Source organism: Microplitis demolitor, chromosome 7 (genome assembly GCF_026212275.2).
Source record: "Microplitis demolitor isolate Queensland-Clemson2020A chromosome 7, iyMicDemo2.1a, whole genome shotgun sequence".
Lineage (NCBI taxonomy): Eukaryota > Metazoa > Arthropoda > Insecta > Hymenoptera > Braconidae > Microplitis > Microplitis demolitor.
This window is the reverse complement of record NC_068551.1, coordinates 7,761,002-7,774,247: the sequence shown is the minus strand read 5'-3', so window position 1 is coordinate 7,774,247 and position 13,246 is coordinate 7,761,002. Positions and strand designations below refer to the sequence as shown.

At 26.6% G+C, this 13,246-nt stretch overlaps 1 protein-coding gene across 6 annotated transcripts in view; it reads left to right on the top strand.

The window, feature by feature from the left end:
- LOC103575801 (ras GTPase-activating protein raskol) overlaps positions 1-13,246 on the top strand; it is a 76,763-nt gene that overhangs the window by 14,475 nt on the left and 49,042 nt on the right. For 3 of the 6 annotated variants that reach the window (XM_053740902.1, XM_053740899.1, XM_053740898.1), the window contains 4 exons: positions 62-174; positions 3,327-3,368; positions 5,768-5,954; positions 10,517-10,642. In XM_053740902.1, the coding sequence (XP_053596877.1) occupies positions 62-174; positions 3,327-3,368; positions 5,768-5,954; positions 10,517-10,642 (468 nt within the window). Of the gene's footprint in view, positions 1-61; positions 175-3,326; positions 3,369-5,767; positions 5,955-7,460; positions 7,837-10,516; positions 10,643-13,246 lie in introns of those variants that run through there. The other 3 variants (XM_053740900.1, XM_053740901.1, XM_053740904.1) reach the window with 3 other exon arrangements.

The window sequence follows — 13,246 nt, the reverse complement described above, 5'->3', positions numbered from 1 at the left end:
ATTTACTTTTGTCTAATTTGATGCATTATAAAATTTATAATTTACGATTTAATGTTTACAGAGCCAGAATGTTGTGTTAGTGAGACTGCTGGAGAATCATGTTGGGAACCATGTTACTGTGTTCTACTGCAAGATGAACAAACCCTCACGGCGTACAGAAGTGAGGACATGGCGGTGAGTTTATTAATTTTAATGTCAAGTAATTAAATATGGTAACAGAAATTTATCAATACAGAGATAAAATATGATCTCCAAGAGTAGTTTTCAATAAATAATAAGCTGTATTATTATTATTATTATGCCGGAAAGTATTTATTAGTTGAAATTATCTATAATGTCTAGACAGAATTAATGTAGACATCCCTTATGGACAGTCGACTAATTTTTATTCAATTTCACATTTATCACTTATACTTTCAATCTATACATTCCCGAACTAGTAAAACAACTGAGGATCAAACTAAACGTTTTATAAGTTTTACTTATATTTTTTTATGTTTTTCTAATTATGGTAAAAGACCCTAAACCTGATTAGTAGCATTAGTCGCTCATTTTAATTGTTTAATGCGTTTTCATGAAAAACATTTGAACTAAAAAAATGATAATTAATAAATAATTATTTGTGATTCTAAATTCATATTAGAATATGACTTATCAGAATATTTTGTGGTTTATTATAAATTCAAATTAACTGGCTGTTTTCAAAATCCCGCTCGGCTGGTTTTTGATTATTTTTTTAACTATGAAAACAATAAAATTGGTAGATCTCTGCTACTTTCAGTATCATGTTAAACATATGTTTACTTTTTTTTTATCCTGACTCTTTAATTAATTGATGATTCTAATTCACCGTTCGCTCATTAAAAAATTATATTAGTTAATCTTCATAAAGCTCGATTTTTACTAAGGTCTAATAATTCTATGTTTTAATTTACTCCAAGATCTTTTCGTGATAATTATCATCGCGTAGTTAATTTGTTTTTACTTCAAATACCTTAATAAATTGTTTATATTTTTGCTGAGAAATAAAAAAAAAATCATAATAATTTTTTAATTTTCTAGTAAAAAGTACTATAAATATATTTCAATATAATTATGTGCTGAAAGAGAAATTTAATAGATACATTTATTTGTATTTTAATCATATCAATATTTGCGTTAATTATATACGTATTCTTAGCTATTCTGGATTCATTAATATTTAATGAAGACATATATTTGCTTGACGGATATTTATTCTCTATAAATGCTAGTTTATTTGTGTTTATTATTAGTAATCAAAACTAAATCGACTGTTTATTAAATATAAATAAATTTTATTAACATTGAATAACGTTTTATTGATGTACGTTAATAAACTTTAAATAATTAATGCTTCAAATTAAACTCCTGGTTAATGGTATTGGTTATAAATTATGATGAATAAATTAAGATAAATTAGCTCATACATTTGTCATTGATTGTCAAATTTGTTCTATTTCATCGTGATTTTAAAATAAATTAATTTTTTCAGAAGTAATTAATTACGAGCCATTAAAAAACAACTTTAAAATTTTAATTATAACAATTAACAATAAATTTATTGTCAAATGTGATTTCTGTTATTACAATGACCAGTAGATGTTTTGAAACAGTAATAAAGTTGCATGCATTTTAGTTTCACACACAGTAAAAAAAATTTGGAAAATTACCCGTACGAAAACAGTATATATCCGGGTATAATTAAATATATGTCTCATATATGCGACATATATTCATTTGTTCGGACATATACGAATGTATACTTTTTTCGTACGGGTAATACAGAGCTGTATGTTAAAACAGCATTTTACACAAATTTTTATATTGTTTTAAGATTCTTAATTTGTGTTAAAAAAACACAAAAAAATGCTAATATTCTCTGTTGACAGTTCTAAAATTTTTACACATTTAAATTTTATCTTCATCACACGTTAAGTGTTGATTTAACTTTTTTATTTGTGTTATAGTTGGATTAGCGAGAGTTTGCGTTTCGGATATTTTTGGTTTTAACCCCCACCATCTAAATTTAATATCTAAGACATTGCGCCTTGATGGTGGGGGTAAAAAACCGAAGCGCAAAGTCTCGCTAATCAAACTATACTTTGACACTTATAAAAATGTATCTGTAAGAAAGGGAAGGAGAAAGGGGTTGGGAGGAATGGACTTTCCCAAAAATTTTATTAAAAAAATTTGTCTTTTAAAATGTTTATAAACATATCAAAATCACTTATGTAAATATAATTGAGTATTATTTTTGTATTTTTTTTCTTCAACTTTTTCAAAATTCGAAAGTGTCGGTCGAAAAATTTTGATAAATCGTTTTAAAATAAAAACTGATGGAAATTTTTTCTTTCTTTGCATCCAATAATTATGTAAAATGTTGTTTTTCTTTACGCAAATTGCATATGAGAAAATTTATTTATTTATTTTCAATCGTAAGGTTTAACCTCTTTCGATCATATATACCAATTAATACATATAGTGAAAAATGCTTAAATTTATTATTTATAATTTATAACCTAAAACTTAAAACTCAGACTCAACTTAAATCTTGCTAGTAGACTTTTAATAGTTCCATACTTATAATTGAAACTTATGACTAGACATCATTAATACTATAGTATTATATATAATACTATAAACATAAGGAATTCTAAAATATTAAAAAATTATTACTTAGAGTTCATTCGATTCTTCTAAACGGATAAAATAGTTAAAGCATCTTTGACGAAATAAATCTCGTAATTCTGATGACGTTATCTCAAATTTAATTCAATCAATTTCATTTAATTTCCAGAAATTTTTTGTTTTCACTTTTTTTTTAGCGATAGCTCAAAATTTTTTCTTTTTATTTTAAATATTCTTAAAAAAAAAAAAAAAAAAAAAAAAAAATTTAACGTATTTGAGTCCTCGAAAACTTAGTACATATTTCCTTAAGTACTCCATTTGACCCCCCCCCCTTCTTTATAAGCCTATTTAAGTGACGACGGTAAATTTACCACATTCTTTGTGTTACCTTAATGAATTAACACGCTCTATGTTAAAGTTACATTTAAAGTGTTTTTGAATAGCAACAATGACTGAATGTTACTTTTGTTTCAATGAAAGTTTTTTTGTGTTAAACATGAACTGATCAAACAGCACAAAAGCAGCATTTTCAATTTACTCACAAAAATGTTAAATATTTAACATAAAGTTTTTAACAGACTTTTTTCTTTACGCAAATACGAAAATTTTTTACTGTGTATCGCTTACCGAGTATACAATATTCAACTAATTAGATTAAATTTTGCTTGTAAATGCAGCTATTTGCTGGTGCTGGGTGCGTTTTCAGGGCTCATGACAAGGTTTGTATATATTCAACAGTCTAGTTCAATGGCTTGATGTATTTCCATTATTTATTCTAATTTGCCTCTGATAAAAAAATAAAAACAGACATTTGAATGCAGCCAGTATACTCTTCCCTGCATCAAAAGATATGCTTGTGTGAATGTGTGCGTGCAAATGTTTTAAATTGTCCGATGTATAATTTGTTGTCGGTGTAATAACAATTACATTGACGTTATAGAATGCACTCGTTAACCTGCCAGTAGAAATGAAAGGACACATCTGCCATCGGATAATATTTCTGTACGATCGTTTTCATCAAACCCTTCTGCACTTGTAATTGATAGGCTTGCTCAAATACGTTGATATATATATATATATATATGTATCATATAATTTTCTTGTAAATTAATGACATCATCCTTATAAAGTTAGGTCAATTTCTAACACTTAGTTGTCTGGTGACTGATATGTATGTAGATCATAGACAATTGAACCTTTCTCACAATTCATGCAAATATCCTCATTTATTCTTTGTTCTCTTTTATAAAATACACTTTTTAATTTGCATAGCTTAATATATTATATTAACATTATTATTATTAGATTGTTGCATACTGAGAGAAAAAATGTATATTTTCAATAAAAAATACTTGATTTAAGTATTTTAGTTACTTAAATAGCACCAAGAAATTATTTTCTTCAATCAAGTAAAATAATACGACGTTCTAATTAGCAAATTGTGTAACTTAATATTTTTTAGTAGGTGATTCTGTGCAATTTTAAGATAATAATTTTCAGAAAAAATATTATTTGAGTTGCTTAGACAAAAATATTATGCATATACTAGATATGGAATTGATTTTTAGTAGAAAAACAGATTTAAAATAACTTTTTTTCCGCACAAATTGAGGATTTTCTAAAATGGAGTTAGATAATTTGCTAATTAGAACGTCGTTATTGTAACTTTATTCAAGAATTTTATTTACTTGCTTATCACAAAGAAAAAAATTTGATTTTGTCAAAAAAATATTACTAAACATGCCTTTTTTTATCGAATGTTGTTCAGATTAATTTAGTAAGATAAAAGCCCCTATACCCGCTCTGTACCATTAGTCGCTCACTTTGACTGTTTAAGGCTTTTTTTTATAATTTCTTCAAAAAAAAATTACAACTAAAAATATTATTATTGATAAATAATTAATTGAATATTAAAATATTATGTATCAAATTATTTTTTTATAGATTATAAATTTAAATTGAATGACTGTTTTCAAAATCGCGCTCAGCCGGGCATTTTTTACTTTAACGTTCATTCGTTAGATTAAATTGAAGTTACGTCAAATTTGTTAAGAATTGTTATAACTATATCTTATTAAATACATTTTTAAAATTCATGAAATTTAATATTATGAAAGAATAAAGTAATATAATATATAAATTATTTGTCCAAATCAATAAACTTATGATAGTTTAATTGATATTATCTTTGAGCGACTATAGGGCCATGTGTTGATCGAGTAATGGTACATGACAACTTTTAGTGAGCAACTATGGGTACACTCAAGGACCTTATTTAAAAAATTAATAATAATTAATTATCAAGTTTATTCTTCAAACTAAAATTTTATTCTAATACTTAAAACTATAAAAAATAACTATAAAAAAAAATATGGTTTTTCATTTTATTTATTAATTTATATTGAGTGATTCAATCTCACACCAATGAAAAGTGAGCGGGGCTTTTACCTTATCTTAACAAAAATTTTTTTTATAAATAAGTAATTTTATCCTCCCTAAGATTCGAACTTAGACTGATCACGCGAGTCTTATGACGTCTAGCTACGGTGGCCTATTGGAAATCGTGTTTTTAATACTTTTAAGTTATTCATCGATGTTTATCATCCTAAATATTAATTTACACAACTAAATAATAAAATTTAAATATATCATAGTTCATAGAAGTAGCTCTCAAAAAAATTAGTGTATTTTATATTTTAGTAAAACAAATTTTTTTCTTAGTAAAAGATTTTTTTTTCTATTTTTTAATTATATCTTCTTTTAATTTATTTTTTTTTTTCAACCAAATAATTGCTTTATTGACATTTTTAATTGTAATAAATTTGAAAACGTATCAAGTAAATTGAAGAAATATTTGGTTACTTTAAGTAATTGATGCTCCTAGAAATTTATTACTAAAGTGAAGTAATAGTTTTCTCAAAATAAAAACTATCAGTTTTGTTTGAGAAAAAAAATTACTTATTTTGAGTATTTATGGAAACAAGAAAAATAATTACTTATATTCAATTTATTTTTCTCTCAGTGCATAATACAATTATTAATTGCATGATATGAATTCGATTAACTGAAATGAATATTAGTAGTATATGCATTACGAATTGATGATTAATTATTTCAGATTGGTGATGCAATGTTTGTTGAATTGCCTCGTATACGCTTAGACGGCGGAGCTAGGGCTTTTCGTCAACATTGGGGATATGAATTGCGTCCATTAGCACCCCCACCGCCACTTATTGAAGAAGATGAAGGCGGAATTGAACCAGAAACTGTCAGTCTACGTGAAGCCAACACTGCATCGCCTATAGGTAAATTAAAGTTATTTAATGTATTGAAAATTTTTATATAAAACAGAATAATTTATTTAAATCTGATTTTCGATCATTCCCTTTTATTAAATATGTTTACAGTTTTTGGTACAAGGAATCGTTTCTGATCGTTACCAAAAATTAACGAAATATTTAAAAAATGATAAAACCTTTTAAAAAATAATTCAACGTATCTCTCAAAGTTTTATCAAATCTTATTGTCGATGAAATGGACTTGTTGGATTGCAGTAGAAACTATTTAATTCTAGATAACCAGAGTTCCACCTCCAAAATTGATATTAAACTTTTGATATTAGACATCAAAATTTACAGCTTAACTTTTTAGTTCCCCTATATATCTAATTATTTATCAACTTAAGGTAAAGTTATAGTATTTGTATCACGTTTATGAGACATAAAAATTAAAGATAAAAAGTTTAACTGTCAATTTCAATGTGGGCTTAACGTCACTCTGATATCAAAAATTTAATATGGATTTTTGAACCATAACTCTCGCTAGCTCTGATTATCAAACAATCTGACGTCAATTTTGATGTGAATTTACTGTCGGAATCTGAAGGAAAATTAACATAAGAAGTTGCCATCAAGTCACTTGTAAACAAATTTTTCAGAGATTTTGACGTCAAGTCGCCCAAATAGTCAAGTTGACAGCAAAGTGGCGACTACGTACTGTCACAATTTCTTGCCAATTTAAACGCAATAAATTAGTGAGTAATAAGTTGACATCAGCTGGACGCAAACTTCTATTTAAGTTGACGGCAATAGTTTACAAGCATTAATTTGACGTCAAGTTATAGAAAATATTTTGTGTCAACTTAATGACAAGTTGCGGCAGTAAATTGTTGCCAACTTTCAGGGAAAGGTGAAGGCAACTTGTTGTCAACAGTTTAAAGTATGAAGTTGTCGTCAAGTTGATGATCGCAACCAATTGACACCAATTTTTTGATCACGAACTCTGGCTACCAGGGATTTCTTCTATAAATTGAACATCAGTAGATCAAGTAGGGATGGAATCGTTTAATTCAAAGAAGATTTTTCTTTTTATCCATTAGAGTATTACCGGCAATAATGCAATTGTCTACATAACCAACAATTTGTCAACTCACCGGTTAACTGGCGACATCTAACTAAATTCAAACTAGTAAAATAAGTTTTATGTTTGAGATACAAGATTTAAATTACTGAGGATAGAAATTTAATCAATTATACTTTTTGTAGCCTTGAAATACGTTTTTAATTTCCAAAACGACAACTTGCGTCAACATTCAAATGATATTCTTGAGATATTTTTAATGAATATTAATCTCTGGTATAAAACAGATTTTACTCTGATTTATTTAAGTTTAGTTGCTCTGATTTATTTGATAAGTACAGACTATTTGAAGAGACCCACCCAGTCATCAACATTTAGTAGTTGTTTATCGAGTTTTATGAGGTAGAACGTTTTCATCCGTCATTGCAGACGGTGTCATTGCATCGTCATCCGTTCATTGCGGATACGATAAAATAAAACTTACAACCGCTTACTTATCATGCAGTCTGTTTGCAATATTATAAATGCCTTTACGTGTTTTATATTCTGTTGAGTGTCAGCAACTTTTATTTGTATTTACAATTAAATTGCTGCTATTTTAATTGATTAAAGTGCAGTGTAATATGATCAACAAGTGAAGTGAATAATCAGTGATTCAATGGCATTCAATAATTAAAAATACAAGTTCTTTGTTTATGTATATTTTATAAATTTTGTTTTATAAAATGGGGCATCGAAGACTGTGGAATACGTTTGTAAGATGGACAAGAAAAGATAATTATGATTATCAAGAAGAGGAAGATGAATCGTCATGTTCCGAAAGTGATCGTGAGTAATTCAATTTTACGAAAGAAAAAACTAAGCAAGTATACAGAAAAAAATCCTTATTGGCGCAAAAAATTTTTATTTGCCCTAAGAAATTATTTTTTGTATTATGAATTGAAAATAAAAATTTTCTTGAGCAAAGAAATTTTTTCTAGTCCTAAGAAAATTTTTTTTTTATTTCACAGCGCAAATTTTTTTGCGCCAAAAAATTTTTTTTTTCTGTGTATAAAATTTAAATAAATTGATATACTTTAATCAATTTCTGAGTTAAATTTCTATATTGTTTATCATTTAAACAGATATTTAAATGTTATCTTTAAAACCACGAACGTAAAACAATAAAAAAAGGTTAAAGAGATTGGTTGGTTGAGTTTACGCTATAGGTGATACAAGAGTTTCTCTGTAATATAAGTAAAGTAGACAATGGTCGTCTCTAAAGCGCGAATACGATATGCAACTAGTGTTCTCTTATTACTCTAAGTGGGTTATAATTTGACTCTAGTCACACTTAATAATGATTATGAAATTTCTTAGATGTTATTAGTAACACTTATTATATGATGACGTAATTTAACATCAAGATATTAACGTACAGTATCGGATCATTTATTTTTATGAATTTTTAAGGCTGCTTCTTATAATAAATAAATAAATTAAATTGAAGTAAATGTTGCAATCGTTGAGAAGTTGGTGATATTCATTTTTTATTTTAACAATGAGTCATGTCACAGTGACACTACTGGAAATAGTCATAAATTATTGGGTCATTTTAAATGCAAGTAGTAAATATAGAGTTTGAAAAAAAGTATTGCTAAAGGATATTCATATTTTTACCATTAAAAAAAAATTAATAAAAAAATACGAGGAAATGGTATTTTAATGTTTTTAAACTTATATATTGTTCATCAAACGTAAACCTTTAAAGTATGACTCATTAGTGTCTTGCATTTATAGGAAAAAAAAAGTAAATAAAAACATTTAATGTTTCTTTTTTTTTGACTAAAAAATTATATTCAGTTTAAATTTAATAATTGAAGATAAATAATAATAAATTAAAACAAAGACACGTTTGGATTTAAATCTTTTAAATCATTTTTGACTTTAAAATGATCATGATGACCATTTACAGCGGATGATGATTAAAAGTTGAATTTCCGTATTTCCTTACTGATAATAAACTTGAGATAAGAAGACAGGGGTTCTCAACTACTTAAATTTATTTTCTTAAATTCAAAATTCGATAAATAATTTATTTTTATATTAAGAGTATTCTCGGACAATCCCCCCCCCCCCCCCCCCCCCACATACACATACACACACACAACACTCACACTTTTCAAAAATATTCAATGACTTTCAACAACTGTCATAACCATATTCAAATTTTATTAATTGATTCAAAGGAAAAAAATACTTAAATTTGTCATCAATTAGGAGTTGGTCGAAACTTGGTAAATAAATTTTAGCCTGAAAAAATTTGAAAATTCGAATTATTTTAGGACATGAAGATTTTATTGAAATTTATTTTCCGCATTGAGAAAAAAAATTTGATTCAAGTAATTGTTTTTCGTGTTTCCATAAATACTCAAAATAAGTATAATTTTTTTCTAAAATTAAATTGATATTAAGAAAACTATTGCTTTACTTTAGTAATTAATTTATAGAAGCATCAATTACTTCAGACCACCAAATATTTCTTTAATTGAGTTGATACGTTCTCAAATTTATTACAATTAAAAATTTCAATCAAGTAATTATTTGGTTAAAAAAAATTAATTTAAAGAAGATATAATTAAAAAATATAAAAAAATTCTTGCACTAGGAAAAAAATCTGTTTTAATAAAACATAAAATATACTAATTTTTTCGAGAGCTATTTCTATAAACTATCAAATATTTAGTCGTGTAAATTAATATTTAAGATGACAAACATCGATGGATAATTCAAGAGTTTCTTAAAAACACGGTTTCCAGTAGGCCACCATAGCTAGACGTCATAAGTCTCGCGTGATCGGTCTAAGTTCGAATCTTAGGGAGGGTAAAATTACTTATTTATAAAAAGAAATATTTGTTAAGGTACCAAACTAATCGGAACAACATTAGATAAAAAGAAGGCATGTCCAATAATATTTTTTAGACAAAATCAAATTTTTTTGTTAGTATTCAGCAAATAAATAAAATACTTGAATAAAGTAATTATTTCATTTGATTGAAGAAAATAATTGCTTGGCACTATTTAACTTACTAAAATACTTAAATCAAGCATTTTTTCTTGAAAATATACATTTTTTTTCTCACCGCCAATTTCGTTTAACTCCTAATTGATAACAATTGTCAGTATTTTTTTTTAATCTGTATCTTGGCGACATTATTGCCCTTTTTTCAATACATGCTTCAAGTTCTTTTTAATTAGTTATTAAAATTTTAGTACAGATGTGACAGATCAAGGGCATTGAATATTTTTAATAAGTGTGTGTGGGGGGGGGGGTTGTCTGAGAATGACCTTATTATGACTTGTCATCATCATTATTTTTTAAACTTCTTTTCTCTCAAATTAACTTATCTAAATACTGCAGTAGGCTAATGTATTTATTGATATAATAATAATAATAATAATAATAATAATAATAATAATGAAAAAAAAAAAAAAAAAAAAGATAATTAACATGAAATCTTATCAACAGCGTCTTTTGTGAGGAAAGCCAGAACTCTACCAGCAAAAGGTTATCATCAACAACGACATACAATGCATCCCGAATTATCGTGTCTGTCAAACCTAAAAATTGATGCAAATTTATCTTTATCGCCTTGTAAGTTTTTTCTTATACTAATTTGATTCAATTTTTTTTTTTAATTTTATTATTTTTTTTTTTCACCTTTAACATTTTTTTATATCGATTAAAACGCTTTAATTAACTTGACTATTAAAGCAGAAATGATTTACTTTATTATAGAATATATTTTAAATTTAATTAGATAATATGAAATTACGAAGAAAGAAAAGATTTTTTGGTGCGAAAAATTGTTACTTTTTTTTTTTACCACCCCAAGAAAACTTTTACTTGTACCAAGAAATGTTGGCTTTATTAATTGAAAACAAAAATTTTCTTTGGAAAATAAACAAATTTTGGCGCCAAGAAATTGTTTTATTTCTGTGTAATTATACATAAAAAAAAGTATGATTTAAATTACAAGAAAAAAACAATAATAATAATAATAATAATAATAATAATAATAATAATAATAATAATAATATTAAGTATTGAATAATTATGAAGTTAATGTAGAAGGCATAAAGTAAGAATAATAAAACGATTATGTAATAAATATTATCTTTTGTTTAAGCAATGGCAAAGTATTGTATTATATTAGTACAGGAAGTAAAATAATGAAAAATAGACGAAAAGCTTTGAAGAAAATTGATATTCTCTTTCACCTCGTCCCACTTAACCAGCCCCCTCCTTCCGCTTTGCTTCCTTCTGTCTTTCGTATCTGCCTCTTTCTATTAAACTTTTGGCTCTCGGTTATTGCGGCACAACTAAACGATTTTTCCATGTTTATGCACGATCCACGATCGACTCTTGGAAATGAGCCAGTGATATTTTTATGTATGCCGCAACCCCAGTTAACTTTTTCTAAGAGTTTTATTAAACTTTTAAAAGTAAAATGAAAAACAGGATTTAATCTTATGTAAATAAAAACTATAAAGTGTAATTCGAATCCGGACGATCTGGCGACTTAACACATCCGGTACTCCGGAAGTTGAGCGTCTGTATACAGGAAAAAGTCCCGTTTATAATGCCCGATAAACCGGACTTTCACCTGATTGCATGCTAAAGTCTGTTTTGTGTGAATACAAACAAAAAAATGTATACTTTTTTTTTTCGTTTTTTAGAAATTTTCTTTTTTTTTTTTACCTTACATTTGCTGAGTAACTAACGCGAAAATGGAAAAAAATCCGAAAAAAAAATCAATTTTTTCATTTTGATGATGATTACACAATTTAAGGAACAAAACTTATTCCTCTAATTATTTTTCAAAACTTTGAGCAATCGGCCCGGACAAACCGTTCAATGGATAGATTAAAAAATTTCCAGGGTTTTTGAGGGGATCCCTAGTAGAAATGAAATCGAGTTTTTGTCAAGTAACTGGTCAGTTTTACTAGAGATCCAAGAGAAACATGGCGGCTTTGAAAAAACTGTCACTTTAAAATTTTAGGTTTTGAGGTTATTAAAATTATCAGTTCCTCGAAAAAATAAAACGATTTTTTAAAAAATACCCAGACAAATTAATAATTAATTCAAATTAATGTATCTTTCTAAAAATTACTCCAAAAATTTATATGCAATAGATAGATAAATCTAACCTGAAACATGGATATATATAGATCGATAAATAAATATTGATCTGCATTGACAGACATTAAAAATTAATTAATTGAGATATAAAATTGTAACTTAAAATAAAAATAATGATTGACAAACAAAACTATTATAAAATTTATTTATTGAGCCTTTCATTGACTCTAAAAATCAAAGTTTAATTTATGAATGTTAAACTACAAAGCCAGTAACATCATTATATTTTAAAAATAAATATAATCATTAAATCGCACTTTTAAAAATTAATTATAATTAAAACTTTATTTTTAATAATATATAATATTTTTTCTTTTTAATTATTTATTTTTTCGACTTCCTCCTTCCCAGTTTTTAATAATTCGTCTAAATGAGAATCTCTAATATTTGTTTCTATTTTGCCTATAGTCGCAATTCACTTATTGTATTCATTTTTTTCATTGATTCCATTTTTTGATGTGTATATTATTAATTATTTATCATAAAATTATTTACATATTAACGCACACAAGTGTTGACTTATATTATTTCCACTACTTATTAATATTTATTTTAGCAATTTTTCATATAGGTTAACCCTTTCGCGGGCAATACTAATTACATGGCTAATTTAGGTTTTGCCTGTTTAATATGCAGCTATATATTATTCTTAAAATATTGACGATAAAATTTACTCCCCCCTCCTCACCTCCCCATTATAATGTATTCAATTTCACGTTGCCAACACACTAAAATTATTTTGCTAGAATTTAAAAATATCGCGGTGGCAACTATTTTGCCCGTGCTCGCGAAAGGGTTAAGCAGAAAAAAATAAACACACACATACACACTAGTACAAAAAATATATTAGTGTGACCAATGTGTACGCCTTAGTTGTAGGTGGCGGGATTTCTAGTTTTAGCCGGGATCGTTGGCCAGTTATTAGTTTGAAATCGAGTAAAATCTAGGGCTATGTTCCGATATACACTGTGACCACTGTAAGGTGTGACCTCCGACATGCATTAAGAGCACTGAACAGTGCTCGCAGTACAATATCGGAACATGGCTTAGATTATT